The sequence below is a fragment of the Benincasa hispida genome, chromosome 1 (assembly GCF_027475165.1).
Source record: "Benincasa hispida cultivar pf3 chromosome 1, pf3_genome.v1.1, whole genome shotgun sequence".
NCBI lineage: Eukaryota > Viridiplantae > Streptophyta > Magnoliopsida > Cucurbitales > Cucurbitaceae > Benincasa > Benincasa hispida.
Genome location: NC_143478.1, coordinates 92,931,923 through 92,947,195, shown reverse-complemented (window position 1 = coordinate 92,947,195; position 15,273 = coordinate 92,931,923). Strand labels below are relative to the sequence as shown.

Here is a 15,273-nt window from a genome sequence, read left to right as displayed (position 1 = left end):
AAAAATTTAGTTCCTTTTCCTTTTTTCGGTTACTAACAGACATAAAAGTGAATATTTTTCCCTTTTTCATTTTTTTTACAAGGAAAACCTTCATTAAGGACCAATGATATTTCCTCGTGAGCTACAAGAGAATCACAATCCAAATAGAGAAGAGTACAAAGGAGAAAAACAAGAAATATTTACGTTTGGATTGAGGTTTTCTCAATGCCCAGGAATTAAGGATGTCTGGAAATTATATGTTTGGGAATAAAATTACTGAAAATCAAGGATGACCATGTTTAGTTGTGCATGGAAAACTATGTGAATAGTATGTGTGGGAATAGTATGTGGGAATTAAAAAAGAAAAATTGATATGGTGAAAACAAGTCCAAACGATCGTTTACAAAATACTATACGATCGCTTAAATTATCTACACGATCGCTGAGTAACAAAATGTTATACGATCGCCTACCAAATGCTAAACGATCGCTGAGCTCGGCTACACGATTGGTGAATAACAAAATATATACGATCGTCTACCAAATGCTATACGATCACTTACCAAATGCTACACGATCGCTTAGCTCAGCTACACGATCGTTGAGTAACAAAATGTTATAGATAGCCTATCCAATTCTATACAATCGCCTACCAAATGCTACACGATCGCTTACCAAATGCTACACGATCGCTTAGCTCTGCTACATTATTGCTGAGTAACAAAATGCTATACGATCGCCTACCCAATGCTATACGATTGCCTACCAAATGCTACACGATCATTGAGCTCGGCTACACGATCGCTGTGTAACAAAATGCTATATGATTTCACAGCTGGAATGAAGAAAAATCGTGGTAGGAAGCGGAAGAAGAAATGAAAACCCACACTTCTCAATGGGTATGCGATTCCTTCATTTATGTGGATAAAAGATACCTAGGAATTATTTTTTTCAAGATAAATAAACAATCCCTCCAACCAAACATGGGCTTTATAAACCCATTCCCATCCCCACCCTCTTTTCCCTCCAACCAAACGGCCCTAAGACCAATGATATTTTCTCGTGGGCTACAAAAGAATCACAATTCAAATAGAGAAGAGTACAAAGGAGAAAAACAAGAAATATTTAAAGGGAATGCAAATTAGAAAGCAGAATCCACATTCATGGAGGATGATCTTCAATCTAAATTTTGAAAGTTCAACTCTACGAATATGAAAAGCTAAATCACGAACAATAAAATTATTCTTGCCATTGACTAGATAGAAGTTAAGGATTCCGAACCACGGTAATGAAAATCACGAAATTTCGAACCATACAATACCATGCAGATGTAGAAAAATCTAAATAGAAATGTCCAATTGTGGCTCAATGTCCTTATTCAATATTTGAATCAGTTAGAGGCAATTTGACTAAACACATCAACGACACCCAATTGCAGATGATCTCCCGAACAGAGTCGTTGAAAATTTAGAAACATATTTGACAATTTTTAATATTTATGAACCAAATAGACACAAATCTCAAATTAAAATATGGGGATTAAATTTATAATTTAACCAATTAATTAATTGAAATATAATAAACGTCATCACTTTTGGATTTCTACCTTGATACACTCTTGATATACTATTGATTTACACTTGATACCCTTAATACACGAGAAAAATCATAGAACATTACCAAAAAAAGAAAAGAGAAAAAAGGGTTTATGGTTTATGGGTGAGAATCCAGTAAAGGTACAAAACCCAGAAGGCAAAGCTCCTAAAAAACCACAGAGTATTCAAATTATTGGCTTTTTGAACCTTAATCTCAAGTTAATTAATTAATTAACGTATTGATGATAACAAACATGAAATAATTTATTAACAATCTTAGTATTTGAAGTGTCTATTGCGTAGAACTTGAAATATCGGTTCCAACGTGATTTGAATTACTCAAATAAGAGTTCAAATGAAGAAGATATAACTGAAACAAACTTAACGAAAAAATCTCGAGTAACAAAATTTTTCTCATCAAAGTGGATTAATTGAAAAGTGTCACTTGGAGGAGTGAAATATGGTGGTTTTTTTTTAAAAAAAAAAATTGGATTGATTTTAAAAAAAAAATAAATTTAATATTATTTTATATTTGTGTCTAACGACTAGTTTTGAACATATCATGAACTTTTGTTTTTTGTTGAATTTTTAAAAAGAAAATGAATTTAATATTATTTTTGTTTGTGTCTAACAACTAATTGTTTCCAAAAGAACAAATTTTCAGTATTGATTTTTCCTTTTCAATAACTAAAGACCTAAATTGAATTTAGCTTAGTTCCCTCCCTTTTTAAACTCATCTTCTTCTCTAAATTTTACATAACAAATTTCATAATTTTCAATCTTATTAAAAAACACAAAACTAATTTTCTTCTTTTCATCTTATTCTTTGAGAGAGATTTTTGTATTGTGATGATTGATTTATTGTGAGCTTGAATGTGTAAATTCACTCTTTTAAAGAGTTTCTCAAACGTGTTATTTAATTTTTCAAAACATTTTATAAGAGTTGTTCTTGTCTTGAAAAATAACGGTTGTAACAGTTTGATCCTAATCCATAGAAAGAATTGAGTTTGCTCTTGAACTCACAAAAAGAGAGGTATCGCGATCGAGCTCTAGTGGTGTTTGGGAAGTGGAAAGAGTGGGTGAGATACTTATTCAAAATCCCAAGAGGTGTTTGGGAAGTGGATGTAGATCGGGTTGTGTCGAACCATTATAAAATTACCAATGTCAATTTCTCTATCTCTGTCCTATTTAATTTTACAATTAATTTATTATATATTTTATTTGCATGAAATTATCTACTATAATTTATTCTTGAAATTAATTGCTCACGTTTGTCTATTTAAGTTGTTGAATTTATCTTTGCATATTTATATTATCAACTTGTTATCAAGATGAAATATGATGTTTTAATTTGTTAATGTCTCTTTATTGGTCATTTAAAGTAAATGCATATGTATGAAGCTATTATTTAAGGCCCCATTTGGTAATTATTTGATTTGATTTTTGTTTTTGAAAATTAAGTTTATTTCATGTACATTTCTTACTATGGTTTGCATCTTTCATAAATACAATTGTTAAACTTTTAACCAAATTAAAAAAAACCAAGACAACTTTTTGAAAGCTACTTTTTTAATTCTCAAAATTTGGCCTGAATTTTTAAACCATTGGTAAAAAATGGATAAGAAAGGAAGAAATATGAGGTACAAATAATGTCCATAGACTTAATTTTTACAAATAGAAATTAAAAAAAAAACAAAATGGTTACCAAACGGTGTCTAAATTACTTATTTTTCAAGAGGTATATTAATTTAGAATAATCAGGTATATAGCAGTAATTAAACTATCATTTGGAAAAATAGCAAAATGCGGAGTACTTTTGAATTATAGCAAAGCGCATGGATATCACATGAGTCCAACTTTTTGAAGTCCTAAAATGTTCTTATACATTTGGAAAAATAGCAAAATACGGAGTACTTTTGAATTATAGCAAAGCGCATGAATATCACATGAGTCCAACTTTTTGAAATCCTAAAATGTTCTTATCCTCTATTGATGAGACTGTAATTTATTGCTCAACTATACTTATGATTTAACGGTTACTTTGAATTTCTATATCAAATTTAATAGTTAGTTTGAATATTCAATCATCTAAAACAACTAATGTTCAAATCTTGGTTTGAAATTTAAAATATCATATTATCTTATTTTCAAATTGTTTCTATGATTATCTTATTTTGGATTTTTAAATCTTATATTATATTAGTTTCCTGACTAACTTTTTATATTTAGGATAGATTTTCTAGTCATAATTAAATCATATGTTTTTTTTTTAATTTTTTTTATGATTATCTTTATTATAAAATTGTTTTAAACGTGGATATAAAAAAAAACATCTCAATTTTATTAATTAGTCAATATTATTTTTTGTTTTAAAGATTCGTTGGGAAGAATAGCAAAATAGAAATTTCATCAAATTTATAGCAATTACATTTTGCTATTTGCAGATCTTTTATTATTTTCAATTTCAAATTTTATTTTATCTAATTTTTCAATTTTCATCTTTTTCTTATTGATTTTATTGAGTCTTCTCTTCCTTCTAAAGTAATTATTATCGAGTCATTGTGAAAAGGCAGGTCAAGCATATAGACGGTATTGATATTAACTTATTTGCCTTGGTGGTCGTATACTCATCTTGATCGATTCGATCAAGGAAGTACCATCATCAAAGATTGTTTTTCTTCTATTCATGAAATATCCACGATTGACATCAATGCCACATCATGATTAGTTAGTAATTTCAAAAGATTATTTTTAGTTGGAATTTTCATACTCCAATCTAAAACGGTTTCTTTCTTCATGAATGCAATTATCTACATAAAATTTTTATCAATCCAATCCTCACTTTCTAAACTAATATCTAGAACCAAGAAAAAATATTGTTATAGAATTTTGGGTAAGTTCAAAAGCGAATGATTTGGTTAAGTGATTTTCAATTGTATATGTTTTTAAGTTTATTGTATTTGTTGGGCATATTTTGGAAATTAATTACATTGTATTTGTAGGTCACATAAATATCTCATTAGAAGTATAGCAAAAAACTTTCAAAAGATCTTTGATGACTATAAAACTCTAGGGGTGTTCAAAAAACTCGGTAACCGACCAACCCGGACTACCCAACCCAAACAGCGGGTTAGATTTTATTTTAGGTTGGGTTGGGTTAAAAATATTAAAAAATATTAAATTTGGGTTGGGTCAAGGATTACCAGATTTTTGAACACCCCTAGCTAGAACCAAAAAGCAAAAAAATGATGAGCTAGAAAGTGACCTAGGGTTAGAATAAGAGTGAGAAAAAAAAAAAAGAAAAGAAAAATCCAGAAAAAGACCTAGTGACAGAAGCAAATGGTTAGAAAATTTTATTTTAAAAAAGTCGACCAAATTTCATATAAAAAAAATTAAGTTGTCTCATACAAATCTTTAGGTCTTTTTGTATGAAATTCTGATTCTATTTTATGTTTTCACTGAGTTCATCAAATATGCATTTGGTAGACAGATAGATTTTTGTTTTCGAAAACTGTTTTCGGATTCTATAATCCAAACAGTGCAAATTTTGAAAATAACATTTTTATATTTTTAATGTATCTAAAATTTGAATTCTGAATTTTAAAATGTACAACTATATTAGAAAAGATAAAAATAATGGCAAGTATAGTATTTCATATTTTAAACTCAATTATTTTTTTTAAAATTAAAATATGTATAATATAATAAATAATATATTATATGATATCACAAAATAAAAATTACACCAAAAATTTAGCTTAAAACAAATTAAAAAATTAGTACGTGTCATTTACTAAGTTATATGTTTGAATTGCAATTTCAATCCATTTAACTGAAAATAATATTTATTGGCATATATATCATCTTTCATTTATTGGTTTGTTAGCAAGAGTTGGATACACGTGTAAATGAAAATGAAACTCCAATGAGACTAATAATATATATTTTTCTCTTAAAAATGATTGATTATAACAAGAAACTGCCAAGTATTTCTCTCTTTAATTTCATAAAAAAACTCTCAAAATTTATGGAGAAATTATATGTGACTTCCATAGCTTCTTTATATTTTGTCAATATAATAATTATTTTATTTATTTTAGTAGTGACGGCATTTTGACGCTCGTTGAATTAATTATGGTAGTTCATTTCTTACGATAACTAATGGTATTAAAATAATAAATGAATATAAAACTAAATTTGCACAATTTCAGGTACCTTAAAAGTCTGCTATCGAAGGAGACTAACCACTCGTATATTTTTTTTGAAAAAATATATTTAGATCCTTTTTTATTTAGTCCATAGGTTCCAAAATATTACCCATTTGATTCTTAAATATTTTAGTTTTTTTTTTTTTAATTTAATCTCTAGATTTTAAAATATTATAATTTTATTTTTGAAATTTGAGTTTTATTTGAATTTGATCTCTATGTTTCAAGATTTACACTTTTAATTTCGATTATTCACTAGATGCTCATTTTTCGTCTTTAGTGATAATTGACGTTAATAAATTAAAAAATATTAAAAGAATTATAATTAATTAAATTTAAAATTTTATTCAATTATTTTTAATTAATTAATAAAAATTGAGGTGAATAATTGAAAGTGAATATTTAATTATTTTAAGGGAAAAAAAAAGCACCCACCAAAAATATAGAATTTATAGAATTACACTACTATTGTCCATCTTTAAATAGCCCTTTTCATTTAATGCTAGTTAATTAATTAAAATAATAATAATAATGTACGAAGCATGTGAATCACCACTAAATTTATAATATTATTATCTTGAGAATTCATGTCAACCGGATAAAACTATAATACATTCTAACAAATTCTAATCACTCCAACATTTCCATTTACTAATGGACTCAAATAAACATTGTATTTAAAAACCATGAATTATTGATATAAAATGGGACGACAAAATAATGCGTTTAAATAGGGGATTTGAATTTAGGTTATTTTTTCTTCTTTTTTTTTTTTTTTTTTTTATTATTATACGGTTGTATTTAGGGAAAAAATATCTTTTAGTTCTTACATTTTGGGTTTAGTTTCTATTTGAGTTTTGTTTCAATTTAGTCTTTAAATTTCAAAATGTTACAGTTTTACCTTCAAGATTTGAGTTTTGTTTCAATTTGGTTTCTAAGTTTTTAAACTTTTTACCTTAATTTTTCAATAAATACTCACTTTCTGTATGTAGTGTCAATGTCTATTAGTTAATTTAAAAGAATTACAATTAGTTAAGTTTCACTAGTTTTTATCACTATTAAAACTAATTTTTAATTTTCACTTCATAATTATTTTAAATTTAGTTAATAAATATTAATGACAATAATAAAAAGTGAGTATTTAGTAAAAGATCGAGCTTAAATGTGTAAATCTTAAAACGCAGGGATCAAAACTCAAATCTCAAAAGTAAAATTGTAACATTTTGAAATCTAGAGACTAAATTGAAATCAAACTCAAAACTTGTTTACCAAACTGTAATGAAAATTGGTGCCATCGTAATAAAATTTCATTGATGGATCAATTGTAATGACATTGAATCACAAACGTAATTGGATTAATTTTGATCGCATTTACTTAAAATTATGAAGTTTGTCAATACCATTACTATTACCTCTACCTTTACATCTGAGAGTCAATTACTGTTACCTCTACCTCTACCTCTTAAGGTCAGTTATCGTTACCTTTGCCTCTACCTCTTAGGATTAGTTATTATTACTTCTACCTCTACCTCTAATGGTCAAACGGTAATGGTAATATTAAAGATGTCAAAATTGATAATTTTTCAGCCGTAATAGTAACAATAATGGTAGCTGTAACAGTAACTATAACGGTAATGGTAACGATAAGACGTAATTCTCAGGCACAATCGGATTGAGTACTCTTTATTCATCAATCAGATTGGCATTATTTCATTACAAATTTAGATGTGGGGCCATGTGTCAGTACAAATGCAGAACGTAAGTAAATAATATAAAAAGTAATCAATTGGGGCCTACTTTTTTTATTCCCATTGATCTATTACGTTTTTAGTAGGGTAAAAGTGTAATATTTTGAAACTTAGGGACTAAATGAAAACTATTCTAAAATTAAATCTAGGGACCAAAAAAGTTTTTTTTTCCTATCTTGTACTATCAAATATGACCGTGCCTAAACGGATATATAAGACTTATACTATCAACTTGAAGCTCAAATATATGAGATGTCTTAGACTGTTGCACATTTTTTTAATGCAACAAACGTGATTGCCATACTTTTGAACTTCCAAGCTCAAACCGAGTAGATGGCTTAAGTCTCATTTCATAATTACCATTTGGTTTAGGCTAAATTATTATAAAAAATGTCTAACTTTGTATTTTGTATAAAAAATACCTCTAAGTTTTCAAAAGTTTCAAAAATACTTTTAAATTTTTAAAAAGAGTTTAAAAAATGCCATTGTTGTTATTTTTTTATGGAAACTTTTAAAGTTTTATTTAAAAAATACCTCTAAAATTTCAAAAGTTTCAAAAATACTCTTAACTTTTAAAAAAATTAAAAATTACCTTCATTTTTAGCATATGAACAAAAACCGTTAATATCTCGTTGAAAAATAACTTTAAAAATTAAAAAAAAAAAAGTTTAAAATGCTCATGTCATTAATATAGTGATCAATTTGTTTGAATTTTTCTTAAGTTTGAAAATTTGTATTTAAAAATAAATTATACAGATATTATTATTTTTCATATAGATACTTTTATTTTCCTCTTAATTTTGCAATTCTTAGCTTACACCAGTTTTCTTTACAACCAAAATTTTAAGTTAAATCATAAAATTCCACAAAATTATACAAAATTTTAAAGTCAAAATTTCCCTTTAAAACATAATAAATAGTCAAACAAAAAAAATGTATTCAGATATTAACAGACATTCAACTACGTACAATTTTGTTAAAACATTTAAGTCCTAAAATCCCTTGGTGTTTCTTTTATTCCTTTTTATTTTTATTATAGTCCATATACTTGAACTGAAATGTGCAATTTTATTTATAAATAAATGTCAACAAAAAGATATTAAGAGGGTATTGAAGAAAGGATGGGAGAAAAACTATGGAAAATAAAGAAGTAAGACGGTATGAATCCATCTTAAAAGTTTAAGGGTATTTTTGAAATTCTTAAAAGTTTAAGGATATTTTTGATATAGTGCAAAGCTTAGGAGTATTTTGTATAATTTAGTCTTTGGTCTATAAAAATTGACCTTTTAAATACGGTCCTGCCCTTGCAGATTTAACTAGCATTTATAAGGTCAATTTGACTCATTAAGTTCTTTGTTTATTATCTACATCCTAATTTTGGAATTTGACTAATAAAATTTAAATGATTCTTTAACATACGTAAAAATCATAATAAAGGAATCAACACAATTTTTAGAATTCAAAAACATAAAACAAAATTGTTAAAATTTGTCTGGTAATCATTTTATTTTTTGTTTTTATTTTTGAAAGTTAAGCTTGTGGATACTACTTTCACCTCTAAATTTATTTCTTTGTTATCTATTTTTTCATCAATGGCTTAAAAATCCATGTCAAATTTCGAGAACTAAAAAAAGTGCTTTTCAAAAAGTTGTTTTTGTTTTTGGAATTTGGCTAAAAATTCAATCAATATACTTAAAAAAAATATGCAAATCCTTGTAAGAAATGTGAATGAAATAGACTTAAATTTTAAAAACAAAAACAAAAAACGAAATTATTATCAAATGAGACCTAAACAAGATAACTTTAATCTATAAATTACGTTGAGCATACATGACACAATTATTATTATTATTATTATTATTATTATATATATATAGTCTGAATTAGTCTCTCTCAACTCCAAATTATTTATTTCACAAATTTTGTCATATAAACTTGTAGAAAGACATTTGATTTGTGGATTATTTGACATGATTTCACTTTTAAAAATCAAAATTAGGATTATCTAGGAAACTTTAAAATTCATCGAGTTTTCTATATACTCCGAATAAACTTTTTATATTGTGAATAGTAAGAGTATATGACCTAATTTAGCAATAAATTAAATTACTATCAATTAACCATTATTATTTAATTTTAATTAATTATTAAATTTAAATATATTATTTAGAGTTAGTAAATCTCAACTAATACCCTTTACAATTAATATTTTATATTATTCATTTTAACTATTAAATATAAAATTTTTAATTCAAAGGAAATTACACAAACCACTCTTGAAACTACGGGTTTTGTTACAAATACAACCCTAAACTTTTAATTTGATCAAGCATTCTTTAAGCTTTGTGACTTATTACAATTACACTCCTAAACTTTTAAATCCATCAATTTAACTTCTTATAGTTTGTCAATATTGCAATCAATCCCTATGTCAGTAATTTATTTTTTGAACAAAATAATAAAGGAGGAAAGGACGGGGGGTTACATCAAGACATCTCAACTAGATTGACACCTCTTTAGCACCCTCATCATGCCTCAAAACTAGTAGCGCAACATTCCATAAAGAAAGTTATATACAAAGAGCTAGAAGAAAGTTCCAACCAAAAGAGTAAAAGGAAAAGGAAGCAGGGGTAGAGGCTATAGAAACACCTTCCAGTTTAAGGCAATAGAGGAAGCGTCGTAATTACAAAATAGAGAAGACTTAATATTCCAAAGGGCTGCCAATTGATAATATATCCTCCCACGGATGGTTTTGGTACTAAGGAGGTGTCAAATATATCGATATCAATATTAACATATTGATATCGATAAATTTGTAAAATTCTATATATATATATATATATATATAAGCTCAAGGGTGTAAATGTAGAAATTTAACAAACTACAAGAGCTCTGATTGCAACAAATAACAAACTACGGGAGCTAATTGATTAAATTAAAATTTTAGAAGTGTAATTGTAACAAACCTCACAATTCAAAGGTGGTTTGTGCAATTTTCCAAAATTTTGTTATTGATTACTAATATTCTAAGTTAATTTATATATATTAAATTATTTTTAGTAATTAAATAAAATATTTTGATTAATTTTAAGTAATGTTTAAATATACAAATATTCATTTTTTTTATAACAGAGGTAAATGAATTCGAACCACAAAACTCACGGTCAATAACACTCTTGTATGCCAATTGACCCATGTTCGTTTTGATTGTTCAAATACTTCTTCATTATTATTTTAAGTGATTAAATAATTAACTAATAAAACAATACATAAAACATACTAAATTTAAATCATGACTATATTAGTGTTTTTTCTATTTAATTAAGTAATTATTTAATTTTTATTTCTAAAACAAACCTGAGATATTTTAACTTTCAGAAATTAATCATTCTACCAATGTTTCATCCAACCAGCAATTAGGATATATTCCTTTGGCAAAACTCCAAAAAAATGCCCTAAAATTGGATTCATCGAAATTAATAAACCTCATTTTTTAAAAAAGAATACGCCCCCTATAATAATCTATTCTAATAATTTGTGACACTTAAAACAAAAAAACTAAAGTTATAAATTGACAGGCAAATAATTCAATTGACATCAAGAACAGAACTATTATTGCTAAAGCCAAAGGCATGGGAATTCAATCTTCAGCAAAGTCAGAAGTTCCTGTTATCAAATTCTCCATTGAAAATGATGAAGATCTTCATCCTCAAAGCACCAAATGGTTAGAAACATGTAGCCAAGTGAGAGCTGCTCTTGAAGAATATGGCTGTTTTTTAGCTGAGTATGAGAGTGCCTCATCAAAGCTTTATGATGAAATTTTCAAAGGCTTGAAAGAGCTTTTTGATTTGCCATTAGAAACTAAAATGAAAAATGTTTCTGATAAGCCTTACCATGGATTTTTGGACCATACAGCTCCCTTTGTTCTTCCTCTTCATCAAAGCCTTGGTATTGAAAATGCAACATCTTTTCAAGCTGTTGAGTCTTTTCTTAAGCTCTTGTGGCCTTCTGGAAATCATCATTTCTGGTAAATTACTATAACTGGATTTATATTATGGTTGATAGTAATATGCGCATTTTTTTTTCTTTTGTAATCTGAATCTTTTGTTTTTTTAATGTTCTTCATCTCATTCATTCATTTCATCATATATATATATCTAAGTTAATTGTAATTGATAACAACTATTGTGTTTAATCTTTTTGAGTATGTTTGCATCGCAGGTAGTTTTTATAAAAAAATGAATCAAAATATTTACAAATATAGCAAAATTTTACTGTGGTAAGTCACGATAAACTACTATTTATATCTTTCTGTGTCATGATAAACACAAAGTAGTCTTGTGATATATTTATATTATTTATAAATATTTTTAGTAGTTTTGTCATTTAAAATAATTTTTAAAAAAATTATAAATTATTTTTTCTAATTTTCAAAACCTGATTTGGTTTGTGAAACTATAAGTAGACTATACAACAAAAGAAAATAGGGTAAAAGTAGAGTTTAGAATCTTAATATTTAAAAAATTAAATAAATTGGTTAGCAAAGGTGCCTAAAATTTTCAAAAATAATTTTTCCCCCCAAAAAGAATAGAAAACGAAAGAATGACTCTTAATTTGTCATGGTAATTAGTTTTGAATGGAAAAGAGAAAAATAGGAAAAATAGGAGTATTTCTCATTTATTCCTTTGTGGGTTTATTCATTTTGAAAAAAATAAAATTATTGTTGGACAGTGAAAATCTATTTTCATACTCAGAGATGATATCAGAGATGGAGCAATTAGTAAAAAAGATGGTATTTGAAAGCTATGGAGTGGGAAAATACTATGATTCTCATATTGCTTCAACCACTTACCTTCTAAGAACAATGAAATATAGAATTCCTCAAATGGGTGAAGAGAATATTGGTGCAGAAGCTCATACAGACAAGAGTTTCTTCACTATTCTTCATCAAATTAATGGAGTCAATGGCTTGGAAATCAAACCAAAAAATGGTGATCATTGGCTTCGACTTCAATTCTCTCCAAATTCCTTCTTGGTCATGGCTGGAGATGCTTGTTTGGTATGCCCTCTCATTTCTTCTCTTTTTACGTCTCGGATAATTATTAGTAGTATTTTTAAGAATAATAACTAAATGTATAACATTATTTAAAAAAAATTACAAATATAGACAAATCTATCGACGATTGGCCATATTTGCATTTTTTATATATGCTAATACTTTGGGTCTAATGTACAAATATAGACATTAAGTTTGGCCATATTGAATTTTTTTTAAATTGATGTTATACATTTAGTTATTATTTTTAAAAATGCTACCAATTACAATTACCTAATTAATACTTTTTTTCCTTTAATGTTCTTGAAATTTAGTATTGTATTTTGTAGAAATAGGAATAGTTACCCAAACAAATGTATAGTTTTTTTTTTTTAAACATTCTTCTAACTTGTCTGGAGTGAAGTTGACTATTATAATCCAATAAATATTTGGACCTCCCATTATAATATTTGAGATTTCTAATTATTATAACCCACACCTAGCTACACTAAATCTATTTGAAAATCCTCATTGTTTATAATGTAACTATTTCGTATAACCGTCGTCTTCCTCATTTGTAATTTAAACTAAAATAGTCTACATCTCAATCTAATCGACCCTCTAAACCTCTCTAAATGCTTATTTTTTTGGATAGGCATGGAGCAATGGGAGAATCCACTCAGCCACCCATAGAGTTATCATTGAGGGAAGCAAGGAAAGATATTCAACTGCCCTATTTTCATACCACAAAGGAATTATTGAAATTCCACAAGAATTGGTGGATGAGCAACATCCCTTGAGATTTAACCCTTTTAACCATTATGGATTACTTGGTTACTTTTCCACAGATGAGTGTGAGAAAATGCCTTCCACTGCCAATGCTTATTGTGGAGTTTGAGAGACTTTATATGCCAAATATTATATGTATGGTTGTTGGTGGAATAATCAATTTTCATTATAAACAAACTTATATCACAATATATATATAAAGAAAGCCACGTTACGTATGTCTATATATTGCCAAACTTTTATTTAATTTTCAAGTTGAATTATAAAGCTTATTAATTTTATGTATTTGGGTCACAAGCAACATGTAGTTTGTGTGGGCTAATGAGTCATGTCAAACAAATATAATTTTTTTTTATGAAGATATGAAGCTCTTATTATTAAATATGTAGGTCATTTAGATGTTGATGATGATATTTCTCACATTAGAACGGTGTCATTTCTTTCAAATCAAACTTAATTCAATTAATGAGTTAATTATTTCGTCCACATATATTTTTGCATGGTTTGTTTACCTACTATTTTTGTGGGTTCAATAGGGATAACTTAGAAAGTTTTTCTATTAAGTCATGACAGGAACATGAATAAATTGAGATCACATAGGATCCTAAAGATTTGAAACTTAAAAAATGATTAGGAAATATTTTAAAAAATTGAAAGTTATTACATATATTAACAAAGTGCACATTCCTTTTAATTGGTGGTTCAATTATAGGAACTCCAAAGTTAAGTGTGTTTAGCTTGTAGCAAACTTATGTTGGGTGGCCTCCTGAGATTCTGAATCTTGGGCATAGGGTTTTACCTAATGAGTCAAATATTAACTATTATCAACAACAAGACGTCTGATCACATAAAGAGAGATACAAACCAAGCAATACCTTGGATGATCTAATCACATAAAAAAATTCTCTAGACATATTTTTTTAAAGAGACTATTGGAAAAACAAGGTTAAGAGGTGCACTGGAACATCTTAACTAGGGTTGACATGAGCCTCTCGATGTATTAAAGTTTTAGCAAAAATCCTACACTATACAATATATATAACGTTTAGGAGATGTTAAATTTATTATTTAATTATAAAAATTTAGTCCCTATAGTTTTAAAAAAGAATTTAGTCTCATGGTTTAATAAAACCTAAAAAATAATCCCTAAAGTTTGATAAAAACCTCTCATAAATAGTAACCTCTAAAGTTTTGCTACAATATTTTTTACCTGTTCTGAAGTTTTTTTCCCGACCATCCGTTTTCATCGACATAGACTGGTTTCTCCCGATGTAATGTTAATTTGTCGACCAAAATGAATCAACACTTACGCTTTTTTTTTTTTTACATATTTATGCCGACACAACTAAACACTTATCCCGACACACAACGTGTTGGCCAAATAAAAAAAAACTGCTCCCCCCTCCCCCCATTTTTCCTTTCCCCCCTTTTCCTAATTCCCACTCTTCTTTTCTCCCCATTTCCTTTCTCACTCCATTTTCCCTCATTTCCTCCTCTCTCCCTCCCACCCCCACGTTTTTTTCCTCCATTTCCCTCATTAACTTTTTTCTTTGCAAGCTTGGAGGTCTGGCGGCTACATGCTCCTCCAACGCCGGTAGCTGCACGCTCCTCCAACTCCAAAAATCACAAGCTGTAAGTTTACTGATTGCGTTAACATAATTTTTTTTTTTTTTTTTTTTTGATGATTAACTTGACACTTTTTAAGAGTCAAAATATCACTTAGATGCTTTTAGGAGTCAACATATCACTTAGACACTAGGTATTTTAAGAGTGAAAGTTGTCACTTAGACACTTTTTAGGAGTTTTAATTTGAGTTGGAGAGTGAAAGTGACACTTGAGAACTTTTTAGTTTGGGTTTGAGAGTCAAAGTGATACTTAGGCTTTTTTAGTTGTTTTGAGATTGAAAGTGTCGCTTTGAC

At 27.5% G+C, this 15,273-nt stretch overlaps 1 protein-coding gene across 1 annotated transcript; it reads left to right on the top strand.

Annotated features, from left to right (window-relative positions):
- The first annotated feature begins 11,076 nt into the window (after positions 1–11,076).
- Positions 11,077–13,575, top strand: LOC120070341 (putative 2-oxoglutarate-dependent dioxygenase AOP1). The gene is made up of 3 exons (XM_039022272.2): positions 11,077–11,557; positions 12,262–12,589; positions 13,221–13,575. The coding sequence occupies exons 1-3, from the start codon at positions 11,163–11,165 to the stop codon at positions 13,461–13,463; spliced, it is 966 nt and encodes a 321-aa protein (XP_038878200.1). The 5' UTR covers positions 11,077–11,162; the 3' UTR covers positions 13,464–13,575.
- Positions 13,576–15,273: the final 1,698 nt, after the last annotated feature.

Excerpts from the sequence above, each read along its gene's own strand:
- LOC120070341 (XM_039022272.2), top strand. The coding sequence starts at position 11,163 with ATGGGAATTCAATCTTCAGCAAAGTCAGAAGTTCCTGTTATCAAATTC. Across the intron at positions 11,558-12,261 it reads TCTGGAAATCATCATTTCTG|TGAAAATCTATTTTCATACT; the intron begins GTAAATTACTAT and ends ATTGTTGGACAG. Across the intron at positions 12,590-13,220 it reads TGGCTGGAGATGCTTGTTTG|GCATGGAGCAATGGGAGAAT; the intron begins GTATGCCCTCTC and ends TTTTTTGGATAG.